The 19,932-nt window shown below is 36.1% G+C and overlaps 1 protein-coding gene across 1 annotated transcript; it reads right to left on the minus strand.

Annotated features, from left to right (window-relative positions):
* Nucleotides 1-13,147: 13,147 nt before the first annotated feature.
* LOC141333805 (uncharacterized) lies at nucleotides 13,148-19,300 on the minus strand. The gene is made up of 2 exons (XM_073838947.1): nucleotides 18,988-19,300; nucleotides 13,148-14,818 (listed from the first exon to the last, which is right to left on the minus strand). The coding sequence occupies exons 1-2, from the start codon at nucleotides 19,070-19,072 to the stop codon at nucleotides 13,518-13,520; spliced, it is 1,386 nt and encodes a 461-aa protein (XP_073695048.1). The 5' UTR covers nucleotides 19,073-19,300; the 3' UTR covers nucleotides 13,148-13,517.
* Nucleotides 19,301-19,932: the final 632 nt, after the last annotated feature.

Consider the following 19,932-nt stretch of genomic DNA (forward strand, 5'->3'; position numbering starts at 1 on the left):
CTCCAAAAAAAAAAAAAAAAAAAAAAACCATTAAAATACACAGTCACGCAGCATTTACATAAAATAAACATCTAGAATTAAAACTAACTAACGCGTATATGTTAATAATTGATGTGTGAAATTTCTGGTCATATAATTAAATCACATGATCAAATCACATGATCACAGAATAAAACGAATTTCGGCATCATTTTCAGTAATGGGTTAGGGTTGTTTGAAATGAGCTCTGATGAAGTTCAGGCATATTTTAATGGATTGCAAAGAATTTTTTATAGTATCACTTTGCCCTCGTTAGAGTCTTCAGAAACAGAAGTTTTATCAAATCGTCTTGTGGATCATAAAGACCTAATTTTGTCTTTTATTGAATGTCTATCTTCTAACCAGGCCTATAATAATTCTAATAGAGATGAGCTGATTTTGTTGTTAGAGCAACTTTCAGCAGAAATTGATTCCATACTACAGAATATTTTTGAAAATCACAGAGAAGTGAGTTCCCCATGGCCTGCATTTCATTTGAGTGTTGTCAGGTCTGGGGAGCTTGGAAGACCAAGGTGCGTATTATAATAATATCTTGTCAGTATAAGGAAAGGTGTTTGTTTGTTTGTTTATATATTCATTTATTTGTCTTGATAATGTAAATATCTGAACATTATTATGTATAAGATGGTATCAAAATACTGTATGTATATTTATAGTAAATCATTAATAGAATGTTTCCCTTTTAAATTAATTATTTTTAGCTGAGATTCTGCCATTATTGAGATAACAAAAATTTTGAAAATACAATTTTACATTGAATACACAGAAAGTGAATAAGTGAATAAACAAAGTAGGAGGTTTCACTGGATGTTTTGGAAACAATACAAGCCTCAATACAGGGCTTTACTGGAAACTGCACTGCATACTCTATACAAGCATTGGAGCCTCGGTTTCATATGTAACATTGCTGAAACATTGTTAATAGTTGGAAAATAGAAAGACATCAGACAAAACAGACAGACAGACAGATCAACACACAGGCAGAGAGAGAGAGAGAGAAGAGGGATGAAATGGCCCCCTAATCTGCATTACTTAATTTATAATCTTATTCTTATTTAATCTTATAGTTTTGCACTTATTTTTGTATTGTCTGTACAACCTTGATGTTGAAATGTTTTGGCTATACAAATTTTGTAACACTATATTTTGTTTCTAATTTGACCACTTTTCCTTCTGTTTGTAAGGTACAATGTACGGGAAGGTCAGATCGCAGCTCTTCAAGAGCTGGGTTTCAGCTGGACATCCATTGCTGCTCTATTGGGAATGAGCACACGGAGCCTGTATTATCACAGACAAAGATTGGGTCTACTTTCTGAACAGACATTTTGTAGTTTAAGTAATGAAGAAATAGATTCAATAATACTACAGGTGCTGTCCTCTACACCAAATGTAGGACAAACTTACATTCAAGGAAGCCTTCAGAGTAGAGGTATAAGAATCCAAAGAAGAAGAGTACGAGAGAGGCTCAGAATTATTGATCCAATTGGAAGAGCAATAAGGCGCAGACAAACAATTCATCGAAGAATTTACAAAATTTCTTCAGCAAACCAACTATGGTGGGTATATTTCACATATGCTGCTTTGCTAGTAGTCTACTACAGCTGACACTGGTGGTAATCAAACTACTATGCCAGTTGACCTAATTGTGTCAAATCAACTGTAAACAAAACAGAATATTATTCCTATAATGCACAAGGCTTCTTTTGTCAGATTAAAATCTGGTATTTTTAATAAACAATATTGAACCTATTACATTAATTTAATACCTATTTAAATCCATTAAACTACAACACCATTTCACCAAAAAGTATTAATCCAACTGTAAATTACTAAATTTGATATCTTTAGGTCAAACAGTGTTGTAGTTAATGGATTAAAATGGGTTCAGTATTGTTTATTAAAAATATTACTAATCTGAAAAATAATCATTGTGCATTATTGGGAAAAATATTCTGATTTTACAGTTGGTTTGATCAATTTGATAAACGTTATACGAATTTTACCACCACTGTTTTTGCATCTATTTTTTCCATAGGCACATTGACGGTAATCATAAATTGGCCAGTTGGAGATTCTATTACCATGGATGTGTGGATGGATTCAGTCAGTGCATTATATACTTACAGTGTTGCACCAACAACAATGCAGAGACTGTCTTCAGACTGTTTCAGGAGGGGGTGAACAGCTGATGCTGGACGTGAAAATACAGAGGTTTGTTGGAGCTTAACTGTATTTCTCCCTTGCTGGAAAACAGCATATCTGGCCAGGGGTTTGTGAAAAAAAAAAAAAGGGGGGGGGGGGTATATGACTGATATATGACCAGACAGATATATGATCAAAATGTTTCATAAACTGATTTTGAGCTCTCTATCAAAATTATACATTATATACAATATTTTTTCTTGAAGGTTGCAAGGTTCATGATCCAGGAAAGAGGCCCTGGAAGGGGAAGTTTTATCGTTGGTAGGAGTGTTCATAACCAACGCATTGAAATGATGTTTGATTAAACAAGGTTCAGGAGGAGCACGATCAGATAATCAACCCATTCGGCACAGGTGCAACCTGTTTAACCAATCATTCAATCAGCGCATCCTCTATATATTACCAGCCGTCTTACCTCCATCCAGCGACAGTTTCTTGGCATCCCTCCTCCACCCCTACTCCCCACTTCTAATCTGTTTCGATCCTACACTAGCAGGGGGAGTTCTCTGGGTCCGGCCTGTATTCCGGCCGGAACCCTTCCCCCGGACAGCACGCCAAAATATGCTTAATACTCACTCAAGCAGATTAGATGTAAGGGCGAACTCGTGAAAGACTTTGGGCTGAATTGAACAGAGCTCTGACTTATCACTACAAAGATCTGTTTCTGTTTTTGGAGCAACATTCACTACTTGATTCCACTTCTGCTGTAGATATCCATGCTTTGCATTACGTATATCTACCAAAAATAAACAAAGCAGTGAATGAGTTTGTCAATCAGTGGAATCACCATGCACTCAGAACACAGCGAAACTGGACACCACTTCAGCTGTGGACATCTGGTGTCTTGCAGCACACTGGATGTTCATGTTACAACCCACTGAATGACTATGAGGAAGAGACTATCGTGGAAGAGACTTTCTCCAATTCCAGTCCATATGATCACAGATCTTACAGTACACTAGTAACACTGACAGACGACCAGGAAACCTACTTAAGACAGAGGGTTGATCCAATGGAAGACGATGGCAACTATGGAATTGAGCAGTACATCTTGGTAAAATCAACCTTGCTAATGTTGTTAAATGCTGTTGGCTAAATGTGAAGTGAAAAGGAAATTATCCAGTTTCGTGACTTGGTACCTATCGGCTACCAAAAACGACAGTTTCAAATGCTGCTGAACATTTGCTTTAATGAACAATAATGTTTGTATTGACAATGCAATAAATGTAAATACATTTTTCAGCAGATTCAAAACTTGCAATCAGCCTTAATAACATAACTGGTAACAAGATGAATGCAAAAACTTGGAAATATGGGTCTTACAGACTGTCCAATTGGTAAACAGAAAATAAAACTTTTACTTTAACCTTATTCTGTGGTTAAAAAAAAAAAAAACACACAACACTAAAAACTTGGTGTTGTACTATTTAAAAGTCTTAAACATCTATGAGATGAAAAAAAATGCATGTCTCAATGTGTAAAACACAAAAACAAAATTATGGACGTGGTATCATCCTGAAATTCCAAATTGTTTTTAACCATTTTGGTGAGATTGTACACCAACTACTTGAAGTTGAAGAATATGTGGGGTCACAATGCAAAACAAGCAAAGGCTTCATTCAGGCAAAACCAAAAACATGGGAATTACTGATACCAAAACAGATTTTCTCGCAGAATGACTCGAAGGTTTTAGGGAATGTAGGGAGTCGTATTATATTGTCACAGGTGCTTGCCAATGGAAGGGTACAATCTTGGTTGTCCTCAAGAAAGGCAATGGATGGATCGGGGTTGAATCCAAGGGCTGGAACAAAATTTGTTCCAGTAGAGAACACCAGAATATCCTCTAGCGATAGACATCCCATTGACACTGTTAAGGTAATGCACAATATCTCAATAGTATATACTGTATATTGTTTAGTGTAGAACTTTGAGCATAAGAACAAGCTAAATATAATAGTATATTATACATGGAATACTTACACTGGCAGTCTTGTAAGAAATCCCTCCAGTAGCCTACTGTTCTGCATTCCACGATGTGCCGATTGCTGCCTGGTTCAGAGAGTGTAATTTTGAACAGTTCCTCCATAAATTCTGCAGTCAGGGGTTGGTCTCTCTTGACAAACAGTGGTGCCATTTGTTTGGGATGTTCTCTCAATGCATTCAGGATTCCAAGTGCTTTGAGCCCTTCTGCAAAGCTAAGTATAATTTTTTTTATTATTTAGATAAGATAAAAAACAAAAAAGCACAAAGGATTAATGTAGCACAAAAAAGCTAAATTACATAAAACAAAAATGTTTTAACAACAGTTGTAATAAAATGTGTAATATTAGTATAGTACCGTCACTGCAAGTCACGTATTCAGGCCACAAGACAATATGTTAAACAGACAATTTTCTGTTACTTTGTGTTAACCACTCAAAGACATTTCATCTGAAACAACTCCAAACTGAGTAAAACAAATAAAAAAATAAAGTAATAATAATAATACTTTTCACTACTTAATCAAATAAAATACATTAATTATATAAATATTTATGTCCCATTGTGTTACATGACAGACTTTGTCTAATCTTGTTACATTCTGAAAACCATCAACTGTCAAATTCTACACCTTCTGAACTGTTCTGGCCTGGAAAAGTTTCTCAAAGTTTACCTCAAACTTCTTACCTGTCGTAAGCTGCCCTAGTTCGCTGCAAAACATACCACTTTGCTAGCTCCTCAGCTACCTGCTTGCAATTTCTCAAGTTTATAGCCCTGCAACATCCAGCCATGGAGATAACACCTTGGGCCTTACCCACACTGTCTTGCAACTGGGCTTCGGAATCAGCATTCAGAATCTGATATAGGACAAAGAAAAAAAGGTTTATGTAAGGCTTGTTAGATCCAAAACAGATATTTCTTATAAAATTACATTTACAAGTTATGTTTTTAAAAAAAGTTGCACCAAGCATGCACTGAAAAAAATGATTATGGCCCCAATTAAATTAAGCATGATTCAATTTCGCTAGTTTAAATAATAAAAATTTAGTTTTTGATTTTAATTAATAAGTATTAATTGGTTTTAAGCGAATTACATGTGTTTTAAATCCAAGCCATGTGAATTAATTAAATTCAGTTAGAAAATATTAAGTAAACTTTCTGCGCATGCGCACAAATGCACATTCTCCCTGGCGCCAAAAGGAGTTTCCAGTCACGACTCAGTCAGGTTCACGGTGGGAACTTTTCATTCCGGACCCGGAGTTTTCATCATTCGGTCGATTTACACGGTGAGTAATATTTATGTGAGTAATAATGTAGTGTAGCACTGTTTATTACAGTAAATAGTTTGTTCGCTGTATAAATAATATCTGCAAAATGAGTCTTTGGGAGAAATTCCGCAGCGACCAACGGACGGTCACATATAACATACACAAATAACACAAATAATACTTTTTTATGTGACAGAATGTACTTTTAAGATATTTTTGTATGAAAATGTAGTTGTATAAGCCTAAAATACGCCGTTTATTTGAAAGGATAGCGTCTATTTAAATGCTTAAGCGCTTTCGGAGATGCTCAGGCCGGTAACGTTATTGGTGTTCCCGCCTAAGTTACGTTAACGTTACCACAGCCAGTCCTTCGGGAATCTGCCGGCTTCTAATGTGGTTAAACATGACATATAACATTAAATCCTTTTGGACGGGTCATCTTTAATGTCCTTAACTTGTTTGTTCAAGAGCAGTTTGTTTTGGCTGAAGGTATGGTAGTGCTTGCGTGATACTGAAAAAAAATTATTAACTTCTGTGGCAACTATTGCATTTAAAGCAATGATGGGCAGATCGTATCCTTAACTGCGTGTTTGTACTGTAGAATTGTTTCCACAGACTCAAACTTTATTTGTGGTGTTACGTTAGATGTGTTTCGTTCATACTGGACACCATCACAACTCCAAATAACTACGCCTTGTAATAGAAAGTTCCGGGAAATCAAAAATATGGACGTTATGAGGGGAATTTCCAGTTAGTTCCTATCAGCAAATCTCACAATATAACATTGGATTTCTGAATGTTTTTAGTGTTCACACTTGTAATCATGTGAACATGCCCCTTTTTGCTAGCTTTAATGGTGCAGCATGTAAACTGTTTTAAACTAGCAATAATAATTATTGTGTTTTTACTTTCATTTGAGGGACTCTTTGCATGTTCCTGTGACTAGGACCTTGATGCCAAAGGAAGTGTCCAGGTTCGCCACTGTCCTGAAGTTGTATTATTCCAGCAATATGCACAGTAAGTATTTTTAGTATTAAAGCATTTTACAATAAACAGTTGACTTTAATGAAATATATCATATAATGTAATATGTTATGTTCCACAGATCACTGCTGTTTTCCAGAAAGGAGGTCTTACTGGGAGGAAAATGGTCAACTATTTCGGCATTTTACAGGAGGTATGTATTCATTTATCTAGTGTCTTTTCCTTTCCCATATGTATTATTATTTAACACAGTGATGTCAAATACAGTGTCCAGACAAAAATGTCTCTGCTTGAATTTAAATTCTACTTAAATTTCAAATACTAAAAGGGTTATAGTTGCCCAAAAAATGAAAATTCTGTCGTTAATTACTCACCCTCATGTCTTTCCAAACCCAGAAGACCTTAGTTTATCTTCAGAACCAAAAAAAATAAAAAATTTTTTTTAATGAAATCTGAGAGGTTTCTGGACTTGCATAGGCAACAATATAACTGGCCCAAAAACGTACTAAGGACATAAGTGTAACCATTTATGTGACATCAGTGGTTCAACCATATCTTTACAGAGCTAAAGAATAATTTTAATGTGCAAAGAAAACAAAAATAACTTTATTCAACAATTCTTCTCCCTGCCTCCATTGTCAAGACTACAATGACATATGTGTGTGTTTTTCTTTGCTTATAAACATGGTTCAGCCCATGCATGTTCATGTCAGCAACACCAAACACTTGTGTCATGGTACTCTCATGAATGGCAGACGGTGGCGCGGAAGAGTCTGTATTTTTGTTTTCTTTGCGCACAAATATTCTCGTAGCTTCATGAAATTACTGTTGAACCACTGATGTCACATGGACTATTTAATTATTTAATTTTACGATTTAATTATATTTAATGTGTTTCTTGGCCTAAGAACATTTCAGTTGAGTTGCGTTGCTGTCTATGCAGGGTTAGAAAGCCCACAGATCTCATTAAAAATATCTGAATTTGTGTTCCATTTGCAGATTAGGAACAACATGTGGGAGATATACAAATAGATTTGTCAGTTTTCTTTCTCATCTGCTTCCTTTCACTTTAACTTAAAAAAAAAACAGCTGTTTATGACGACATACTGATTTGTTTTTGTGCATATTGGCTGGTAAATATCAGTTGATACCCAACCCTACTAATAACAGTTTCTTTTTATTTAAATATAGGACAGTCAAAGAGATGACTCCTTGAAAGACCCACAACACATCACCATGGGCATACCTGTAAAATCCATTACAAATTGCAGTTTGTTGCATGACATATGAACAGTTTTAGCACTATTGTTTATTCACAATTGAAAAAATACAATATACTGTTTAATCACTATATACTGTTGCCTGTTTCCACATATTTTTTATTAATTTTGCAATTCCAAGTCCGCACTCAACAATGTGGCCTCTTTCACCTGTGAATTTTTGTTAATTTTTATTTTGTGAATGTGCAACGTTAAGTAAGCACTTGTCTTCCAAACACTTGTTGTATATAATAAGAAACTGTTACTGAATTTACATTTGATGACATTAAAAATAAATTCAAAACATTAAACTTGTTGTGTGTATTTGCAAAGCCATTTAAGAACCTCTCCTTAAGAAAAGGATTTTTTTAAAGGTAAGTGATTAAAACAATTTTGAAATTTAGTCAACAAAATGTGATTATTTAAATGTAGCTAAAATAAATTGATTGCAACCACTTACCTTAAAAAATTTGAGTAAATTCAATGAATATTTTTTCTTCAGAAACAATTAAATAAATTAAGAGGAAGTAGCATATTTAAATTGGGCTGAAATTACTCATTTTTTTAATACTAAGTTAACTAAATAAAATTGTTTAAATCCAAATAAATGTGTTTGTTTAAATTTAGATCAAATCAATTGATTGCAACCACTTACCTTAAAAAAATTGAGTAAATTCAATGAATCATTTTTTTCAGTGTGCCTGAGGGGCAGGTCCAGGAAACGGAGGCAGAAATCATCGGTGTCTCCGAGGTCAATGACACGTGCCACTTCCTGACCAGCGACTCGGTGGTCTAAGTTCTTCCCCAGTACCTTTACTCTGGTAATGTGGATGACCTGATATCCAGGCTCCCCATGAGGCTCGCACTTAAACACATAAACCGCCGTATTTTACAAATTCCGTCAGTGAAGGAGTAAAATGTAAATAGTTACCTGCCTTGACACAAGTTTTTCTTCACTTTGTAATATTTGATGTTTTCTTTTCTTAAAGGTTGTATCAGCGATTTCTAGCCTAAAACATAAGTGTCAATTTCAGCTTACCTTTCTTCAGGATCCGCTCGCTGCCTGCCCCATAAATTGTCTGTGAAAAAACCGCGTCTCTCTGGTCAGCCTAGGGTCCGAGATATGCCAAAAAAACAATCGGCACTACCAACCTTTCCCCACAAAAACAAACAGTGTTCCAACCAATCAGCGTCAGGGGTTTGGTGTTGTGGACTTTCGCTCCGCCTCCCTCACATCCCTGCACCAGTAGGAAAGTCCACGACACCAAACCCCTGACGCTGATTGGTTGGAACACGGTTTGGTTGTCTGTGGTGTGTTGATAGCGCCGATTGTTTTTTTTGGCATATCTCGGACCCTAGGCTGACCAGAGAGACGCGGTTTTTTCACAGACAATTTATGGGGCAGGCAGCGAGCGGATTGTGAAGAAAGGTAAGCTGAAATCGACACTTTATGTTTTAGGCTAGAAATCGCTGATACAACCTTTAAAGTGTTCCATTTGTTTGTTCTTGTTTGGTTTGTATATGTTTTTTTTAAACAATGGTAACTGTTCGTCAGAACCCTGAAAGCTAATTCACTATTGGTTTCTTTGAGATTTTCCCATGTATAGCTGCAATGTTTTTTTTTTTTTTTTTTTTTTTCAGTTTATGAGTAAATTTGTTGAGGTTTTTGATATCATTGCACCAACCTATAGTGCAGAAGGGTAACATTGTTTTACTTACCCATGAAACTGTGAAGTACAGATGATGACAGAAAATCAGCAATGCAGCCAGATTTTCATCTTGGATCTGAGGTGGCAACGCGGTGGAAATATAAGAAGAAAATAGGGGTGTAAATATTAATTGATTCGTATTGATGCATCGAATATGCAGCCGACGATTTAATGCATCGATTCGCCCGCAAGAGTATCGATTTATGTGTTTATTTTGCCGCCTGTTTGTTCACCTGTCTATTTTTAGCATCCATTCCCACCTTTCTTTTACTTTCTATGGCTCTGACGTAAGCGTACTACCTACTCCTAAGCTGCGGGAGGCACTAACCTCATTATTGTCTTCTGCTTCACACGGGTTATGTTGTTCATGTTCACAAACCTCACATTCTTGTCTGACTTTCAAGAGCGATGGAACCGCCAGTGCGAGTTGTCAATGAAAGTAAAATGTTACACACTCCAGTCGGCATCAAGTCATGGGTGTGGAAGTATTTTGGCTTCAGAAAAACAGATGGAGCAGTGGTAAGAGATGTTGCCGTTTGCAAAAAGAAAGACTGTCAGTGTGAAAAAAAATCCTGCGGCAATACGTCGAATCTATCCGCACACCTGAAAAGGCACCATGGTATTCTGCTCTCCAAAGGCAAAGTGTATTAACTATGCCAACACTGAAACTGAGAAAATGCCTTTAAAGTTTCTCTGAAACAGTACAAAATTTAACCAGGAGACAAAATCGTTGTCACAAAGTCTATTTTAAGCCTTTTGACCAAATGTGTAGTTACTGCGGTTTGCCTTTGGAGGGCAGTATTGATGGCGAGTGTAAAGAAAGAACACAGGCATTCTATTCTATTCACATTCTCAATAAAAGGCAAATTATTTACTATTTTTGTTGATTTATTTGAAACTTAATAGATAGCATGTAAAAATATCTAGTAATTGAATCGTATAACAGGGAATTCTGAAGTATCGAAAATAATCGAATCATTGGCTTAAGAAATCGGTCTCGTATTGAATCGTCTTGAAGGCACCGATTTACACCCCTAGAAGAAAGAAAAGTTGAAACTGTGAAGATACACAAATAGGGGTGGTGGGCAATATAGCAAACATATGGCAATTGTGAATCATGAATTAATCATGATTGCTTGTCATGTTGGTTTTACTATTTTGCAATTTTGTCTGAGCAAACTAATTTCCCCATTTTAAAAACAAAGCCTTACAAGTTAACAAAATAATAATTAAAAAATCTGGTATGGTAGATGTGTTTAGCAGTAGTATTCAAGAAACTGAATGAATATAAAAATAAAACAATATATAAACTTCACTGTATAAATTGTACATAGGTTCTAGGTACATATTAAAGCAACTATATTAGCGTTCTTCAGTCAAGAGCAGTGAGTAATTTTTCTCTGTGTTTTGTTAACATTGAAGAAAAGCGGCAGCATGTTTGTAGAAGTATACTCCCTTTAAGAACTGCACATTTAATATACAGACTTGCATCCTCTCACTTTAAACATAACCAACTGTGTTTATATGTAAACCTTGTGTGTCTTAGACAGTACTGCTGCAATCAGGTGAGAACCAGTAATCAATCCAGTAATCAGGCGCTGTTTGACAGGCTTTTTAGGATTCGCGTGCTTCAGGTGTTGCAAGTGAAAACTCTGATAAAAGTCTGATAAAACAGTGCGCGAAATAAAGGCTTAACAAGAAAACCTTCAAAGCAAATAATGTACTTTTGTATTTGCGAATAAGTGCAGTTTCCCGTGAGTGTAAGTCTACCCGAGTTAACATCTGCTGTGAATGCATGTGGCCTTGCACAGTATTGAGATGCCAAAACTGCAACTGATTGAATGCGCGCTGTAGCAAGATGCTACGTTTCTTCAAAAGGTTAAACGCTTTATAACTTCTCAGAAATCCTTTCAGTACTCACCCAAAGAGAAGAGAGATGTCCTGCTGCATTGCAGAACCCCTGGTAACTCCAGCTGACCAGCTCCACTCTAGAAGCGCCAAACCACCAGGGCCACAGTATGGAAGTGAGGGGCGGAGCTTATTTAAATAGAGTTGTGCTAAGTATACACTTCATTCACTTAATTAAAAAAAGTATTATATTAACCATATTATTAGATTTTTTTCTAAAACTACATGATATATTAAAATTATTTTAAACAGCATAATATAACATTGTGTCATTTATAAATGATTCTGAATTATTAATCACTATTTCAAAATAAAAGTTCCAGGATTTTTCCTGAGTAGTAACATGCTAATCATGCTAGAATAATGCTAGCAACTTGCTTTTGAACTTTTAAAACTTTTTATACTTTTAAACTTCTTAAACTTTATAAAACTTTTTTAAACTATCTGGTCAGACTGTCTCAAGCCAACTTCAAAGTCTGTCTCAACTAACTTTTTTATCTAGTTAATACTTAACACATTTTCAAATGTATTAAAATAACATTGACCAAACAAAAAGGTGAATAAAAAAACCAAGATGCTGCCAAAATTTTGTTCACCCGCCCAAGGTATTTTTCTCTGGCCCTGCTTGATCAAAAGAAGCCCAGTTGGATGGAAACATGCCAAATCTGGCAACACTGTTCCTGGTTTTGTGTCGTCCACTTGATGTCAGTGTCAGACAGAAAATCGGAGAACTTCCAGACAAGCAGTAAATAAACTGCAGTAATACTATGTGCAGCACAATGCATTTTTTTCTTTAATGCCACTGGTTCAGTATAAAAAACAGGGTCAGGTGATGGAAACCTTTCAATCAATATGCTGTCTTGTTGGAGACATAATCGCTTATCAATTATACAAAATAAAAGACACCCAACCCTACAAAGCCAATGCTTGTGAACCAACATTTCAAGCTTCATTTTGCTTGAGAACAGTATATATATGTTGGTCCACTACCCAGACCAGCACTATACCAGTATAAACCAACCTGCATCAGCACTATACTAGCATCAACCAGTCTGGACCAGCACTATACCAGCTTAAACCAACCTGGACCAGCTTGGAATACAGATTGCTCTAGATAAAAATAATAGAGGTCATAATGCCAAAAGATCATTAAAATTAACGACCATGAGCACTTGTGGTGTGTTTTGACGTGTTGCTCAGTTTATCTAGAAATAAAACTAGTTCTGGTGCAGGATCACAATGCTCCCATCACTGAGAGTGAGTTGCTCTGGTGTGGTGGTATTTTACTGAACCGTACTGATGAAAAATGACTCATGTTGCTTACCATTGAAGATTCCATTATGAAATCAAATGTACCTACAGCAACAGAGATGGCTTGGGCATAAGACAAACATGACAGACAAATTGACAGGAAGAAAGAGCTCAGGTTAGAAAACAAAACACTCTCTAGTCATCTGTGAGGGTTTGGCTTCTGTTACATTTCCTTCTACTTTTCCCGTGTTCACACTTAATGGGACCCCAGTTATTACTCCACACCTCCATTATTTATTTCCTATTTGACTGCAACTTCAAATCATTGCTTACATACCATTTTCATTTTATCACAATTGCTCTGCTCTTTACTATTACATATTACCACCAATTCTTCATCTTCAAGAACTTTTTACACTTGATCTCATCTGCTTGTTTCAACTCTTTTATTCATGCAATTACCCCTCTGTAAATTGCACTACAGTTTTTAGTTCTCAATTTATTGATTCCCTTTCACTATCACCAGCACTGCCTACTAAGTCTTCTTCATTATTTCTTTTCCCTCTTTGGTAGTTTTCTCTAGACTTACTCTTTTTTTATGTTATTTGATCAGAAGATCTGAAAGATCCCATACATTTAACCTCCCCTTGACAAAATGGGGAGAGAAGTGGTCAAAAGAAACTGTGATACAGATACAGTCTACTTGTGATCCAATCAACCAAAACACATTTAAACCCAGGTGTAAACAAAGCCCAAATTCACTGCTCTGATATTCTGAAATTTATCAGAGGTGCTTCTGTGAACCTCAAGATTGTCTTGTTCCTGCAAGTCTTTCCACAGTGATGGTACAGTTAAGATTTCTCTCTGGTGTTATTACAAGACTCACATCACACTGATAACATAAACATACAGATCTCTCATGTGTGAAACCTCATGTGGCATTTAAGTGTTGCTTTATTTCTGAAACTCTTTCCGCAGTGACCACATTTAAATGGTTTCTCTCCAGAGTGAACTCTCATGTGTCTGTTAAGGGACCCTTTTTGGTTGAAACTTCTTCCACATTGCTGGCAGGTGAAAGGCTTCTCTCCAGTGTGAACTCTTTTGTGGACTTCAAAGTGTCGTTTATGATTAAACCTCTTTCCGCACTGAGGGCATGTGTAGGGCTGCTCTCCAGAGTGAATTCTCATGTGGTCTTTAAAGAGCTGTTTTTTAAGAAAACTCTTTCCACACTCAGAGCATGAGTAGGGATTCTCTCTATGAGTTCTCATATGAAATTCAAGGTTTTCATGTTGATCAAAACTCATTCCACACTGATCACACGTGTAAGACTCTCCAGTGTGAACACTCATGTGTCTGTTAAAGCTTTCTTTTAGAGTGAAACTTACTCCACACTGTTGGCAGGTGAAAAGGCTCTCTACAGTGTGAACTGTCATGTGGCAATCCAGGTTTTCTTTCCGTTTAAAACTTCTTCCACACTGTTGGCAGGAGTAGGGCTTCTCTCCAGTGTGAACTGTCATGTGACTGTTAAGGGATCCTTTTTGGTTAAAACTTCTTCCACACTGTTGGCAGGAGTAGGGTTTTTCTCCAGTGTGAACTGTCATGTGACTGTCAAGGTTTCCTTTCCGGTTAAAACCTCTTCCACACTGTTGGCAGGTGAAAGGCTTCTCACCAGTATGAACTCTCATGTGTCTGTTAAGGGATCCTTTTTGGTTAAAACTTCTTCCACATTGCTGGCAGGTGAAAGGCTTCTCTCCAGTGTGAACTCTTATGTGGTCTTCAAAGCGTACTTTATAATTAAACTTCTTTCCACACTGAGGGCATGTGTAGGGGTGCTTAGTGTGAATTCTCATATGGTCTTCAAAGTGTTGTTTTTGATGGAAACTCTGTCCACACTCAGGGCATGTGTAGGGATTCTGTCCAATGTGACTCCTAACATGTGTTTTAAGACTTGCTCTAAGACTGAAATGCTTTCCACACTGTTGACAGCCATACGGTTTCTCTCCTGTGTGAACTCTCATGTGTCTTTTAATACTTACTGTTTGTTTGAAACACTTTCCACACTGTTGACAGGTGAAATAACTTCTTCCAGTCTTTTGAGTCCTTTTCCTTTTCTTCTCAATCTGTGAACAACTAAAATATTTTTCTTCATTTATGAAATGACGATCTTTCTCTTCCATTTCATTTAGTATTTGACTCTCCTCTTTCAGTGCCCTCAGGTCTAAGGTGAAAAAAGACAAAAGTTAACCGCAGTTTAATAACCAAAATCAACAGACATCAAAACATTCAAACATTTAAAGTGTTTCAACTAATATACAACTTAGGGGTGGGCGGTACACCGGTATCATAGTCATCACCGGTGTGACATTGCGCCACGGCATGGATTTTCTAATACCGTCAATACCGTAATAAATCAATTATATGCCTTGAACGGCTGCATTTACATCAATAATAGCTAATTCTAAATAAGGCACTAAAGTTTAACTTGCCTGCGACTGTTTGTCAACTGCATGCGCACATACAGTCGGTGCTAGTGTTGTCACGGTACCAAAATTTAAGTATTCGGTACCAATACCATTGAAAATCCACGGTTCTCGGTACCAAAGCAAAACACAATAACATATTAATTGAGCAACACACAATTTTTTATTAATAAAAAAATAAAATGTACAAAAAACAGTGCCATTCTTTACACTAATGTAAAAATTTTGTTAGAAGTTTTTTCACAGGTTAAAAAGTATTTGTAAACATTTTAGTAATGAAATAACATCTAAATAAATTACAGGCATAAAAAATGTAAACAAGCTTCACCCAAAACTTTTTGTCATATTTCTGCTGCTGTTGCTGAAAAACATCTGCACTGTTGTCTGTTTTGTAGTTCGCTGGGGTCTTTCATGATCTTCCTTAATCTGCAACTGTAAAAAGAAATATAATATACTTAAGTAAAGCCATGGCCTAAGTCTGACCAGATGCAACATTAGATCATTGACACCAGCAAAATATGAATTTTCAGTAAAAAACTAACCTCAGCTGTTATAATAAATTAAGATAAGATTACATATATTTAGACAAGTGTCTATCACAGATGAAAACTGCAGTATTAAAAACACTTTACAATTTTCATTTGTTAGATAACATTGCCTAACAATAAACAGTAGTTAACATTACATGGCAATTATTCTTAGTGAGGTTAGGCTAATTTCAACATTTACTAATGCATAAAATCATATTAATCTGTTAAACATGAACAAACATGATCATGTCTTTTTGTATTAAATAACATTCACAAACATGAATTAATGTTTTAAAAATATGTTTCACTAACTTTAAGTTTATGTTAGATGATGCATGAATTTGATCTTATTTTAAAGTATTACCAAACTAAACAGGGGATAAAACGTGTTTAATTTGATTGTACTTTTATTCAATCCAAACTGCATTCATATTTATCCAGTCAAGAATAAACCTAAAACGTTTTTTGACAGACGAATATTAAGGACATAGACATTGTTAACTATACATACATTTGTACATACTCTAACACATATATTTTGGATACACATGTCATTTGTGTAAAAAATAGTAAATACATCATGTCCTTATTTTTTTTTTTTACTCTTAACAAAAGTTATAGGAGCGTTGGTTCAAATTCATTCTAAGGCCCAGCATAATTAGCTTTAGCCGCACTTATGCTAACGATTCACTACACAAACGGTGATGTTTATTTCAGTCTGACATTCAAATTAAAATATGCAATAATGCTCTAAATATGAAATTAAAATGAAACTTACCTTACTTGAACTCTTTCATTTGATCAAGGAGTCGATTTTTGAGGTGTTTTAAGTTTGATGTTTCCTCCTTTCGAGAGAACCTAGACGACATCTTTTGCAAATAGTTTTTTTGATGATCTATGATATTCGCCTTGTTCAGCCGCAAATCCAAACTATTTGGAGCAAGCCTGGCTCTTCTTTGTCAACAAGTGGAGTCAGAGCCAAGGCATCAGCAGCACCGCAGAATAGAGCGCAACTGTGCAGTGCGTGAGAGCGCACCTTTTGTATAGCGTATCAAGAACCGGGTTGACCGGATAGTCGGTACCACCGGTACTTAAGAAAACCTGGTACCGTAACGTTTTAATTTTTTTAGTACCGACTTGGTACCGAAGTACCGGGACTTTTGACAACACTAGTCGGTGCGTTCACACCAAACGCCAAGCGAATATGCGCATCGCGTCACTCCGCGGGATGTTTTCCCCATCACTCACGCGAATAACAACACGGCGCGATCGACCATGGCGGAGATAAATACGATCGCTGCTTTGTTCCTGTTGTTTAAGTTCTAAATGCACCGGAAAGCCAAACGCCGGCCTGTCTAGGTTCACAGCACAGTAATGTATCACAGACATATCTAACGATTCCTTCTATAAACAAAGTGTAGAGAGAGTGTAAAATAGAGCTTTGTGATATCGCAAACTAAGATGAGGGACAGCTTTTAATATTTTTATGAGAGTTTGTAAATGAAATATTAATTTAATCCAGCCGTTAAATAAACAAGAAGTTATTATTAAGTGATTTACATGGTCTGAGAATAACACTATGCCCGATTTTGCTCTGTTTCGTCGGCAAAATTTATTCTGGAACAAGTCACACCGCTGTGTTTAAATGAAGATGCGCAGTTCTCCAATCAAACACTGCGGTGTTTCGTTTATAAGTAAACGTGCGTTTTTAAACTAATCTAGTGAAATGATTCAATTTCCGATTCATAAAGAGAGTCACTTGAATGAACCATGTGTTCAAACGAATCAAATGAACAATACGATTCAGTAATTAATTTCAGTGTCTTGCTGCCACCTGCTGGCAGATCCTTTCATTTATTGAAATCTTAAATACTTGTGTATTCCAAATTTTATTTTTAAAACACTAATCTCAACATGAATTTATAGATTTGATTGCACTCATGGCACCTCTAAGCCTCATTTTCATGGCCGACACTATAAAAATTATGACAGAAATCTTGCTGATCATTATTACTTGCTGGACTATTACTAGCACTAGCTCATAGGGGTTTCAGTTCAATGAAGCAAATTGACTTGACTGGAGAAGCCACATCTCAGTGGATTCACTCCACCAACTCTTTTTAGTCAGCATTGAAGGGCCTGAGGTGGACCGTTTCAATGGCCAGAAGGTAGCTGAAAGGTGGCACTCTCAGACAGAAAGGGCTCTGAGAGTATCGCTCTAGAACAGAGACAATATTTGTGATCTTCTGATCAAGACCAGGAACATAATACCGTGATATTCTACCTTCACAGTTCAAAAGATGAAAAATACCGTGATATTAATATTAGGTCATATCGCCCACCCCTAATACAACTACATCCTATATCCACTAAGCAACTGTAAGAGGTGTTGAGTCTCACTGTACTGTTACCCTTTTAGCCAAAGCAACAGAGGGAGCTCACAATCAAGAAATCACAGTTATATGAGTTATATGAAATGTATGACAAATGCGGATGCAGAATATAAACAAAAGCACATGGGGGACACAAAGCTGAAAACAAATAAATACTTGATTTTAATAATATATTATTTAAGTTCTTTATCAAGCAGTCTTTAGCATTGTGTGTAATACAAATCTGCCTAAACCATAAATCCCATCGCAATCGTACGTTAATTCAGACGTTAATTTGCTGGTGTCTGAAATTTTTAAATTTCTGAAATGTTGATGGTAGTTGGTAGCTTGATATGAAAATGTGGGAAAGAAACAGCGGTGCTGACGTCTCGGATAAACTCCACTTTGGTTCCTTTAGCCCCACTTGGCCAAAGATATTTAAATGATAATTCATATGTGAGGTTGATGAATGATAGGCAAATGTGTTTGTTTCCTGCCCGATATACCATTATTAGGCCTACCTCAAGGAGCAGCTGTTAACAATCTGTTCATCATTGACATGGACCATTTTTACTGTGACTGACTAAACAACAAAGTTTTAGTCGACTAAGCCTCTTCTCGCAGACTAACATTCAGTAAACTATTAAGGGGGCAGCCCTAGTCGAGTGAAAGTGATGGCTGTCACCAGACCTTATTTTGCATACTTCATCACATCAGACTAAGCTAGACCACATGCAAAAATTTTATTTAACTATTTCATATGAAAAATGTTACTCAATCCTAGCAGTGCACCTTAACATTTACATATTAAATGAGACACAATTTTACAAATGCTGTTTTTAAATCAATGCTGAACTTTAAGAAAGAAATTAAGCTGAAATTATTTCAAAAAAGAAAGCTGCGGGAGGGCAAACGGAGCAGAAAAACACCCGCCAAAGACAAATGAATTGAGAAGATGCACAGGACAGTTCATTGGATAGACCAGCTTTGAGAATAAAAACCAACCTTTTTGTTCCTCAGTATCTTCATGTTTGACTCTGAATGTTTCTTCAATCTTCATGTCTTCACTCTCCTCTTTTATAAATGCCATCTTGATAATAGTGTCACGTGGATCTCAGTTGCTCCACCGGGAGTTTTTTTTTTCTGTTTGGAAACGCTCTGTTTAAGATGAGAGTTATTAACAGAAATATAAAAAAAGAAAAAAATTAAATCTCTGTGTGCATCTCAATCAGCTCTAGTTCAGTAGTCAGTGCACTAGTAAGGGAATCAGAGTAATAGTTAATGGACTTAAATGATTTGATTTAACCAACACTCAAACCTTTTAACTAACTATTCCGTTTTGATTAACATTTAATGATTAGTATATTACATTTAATCGATTACACACTTTAAAAATTGCTATTGTATTAAAAAGTTGTCATTACAACAACCAAACATTTGCAGTTGTTTGTCAAAGTTGTCATTACTCATGTTTGAGTTTGTTCTCGTTGTATTGACTCCGTTTTGAGCAGCAGGTCTCTCAGCGAGCGGCGATTCGAAACAGTGAATCAATTTGTGAATCAACTGACTCAATTGACTCGGAGTTTGTAATTCGTGTTTCTGATCTGAATCACTACAGAGAGAAAAATCAGGAGATAGGGCCGATTGCAGAACAGCAGAACCATACGTCACAGCAGTCACACGGCAGCAGCGCCACGGCAGCATGCTCAGACGGTAGTGGGCGGAGTCTCCATCTGAGATCGAAAGTGGGTGAAAATAATGATCAACTTATATTTTTCTATATATTTTTAAACAGTATAAACTGAGTACAAAGCTCAAACAAAAAACAAAACAAAACTTGAGCAATAGAATGTTTTTATTTAGTTAAACTATATTTTTTACCTAATCATTTCAGTATTAACCAATTTTTCATTGTACATAATACCATGTACTATACACTATACCCATCAT

Source organism: Garra rufa, chromosome 4 (genome assembly GCF_049309525.1).
Source record: "Garra rufa chromosome 4, GarRuf1.0, whole genome shotgun sequence".
Taxonomy (NCBI): Eukaryota; Metazoa; Chordata; class Actinopteri; order Cypriniformes; family Cyprinidae; genus Garra; species Garra rufa.

Excerpts from the sequence above, each read along its gene's own strand:
- LOC141333805 (XM_073838947.1), bottom strand. The coding sequence starts at position 19,072 with ATGGCATTTATAAAAGAGGAGAGTGAAGACATGAAGATTGAAGAAACA. Across the intron at positions 14,819-18,987 it reads AGATACTGAGGAACAAAAAG|ACCTGAGGGCACTGAAAGAG; the intron begins GTTGGTTTTTAT and ends TTTTCACCTTAG.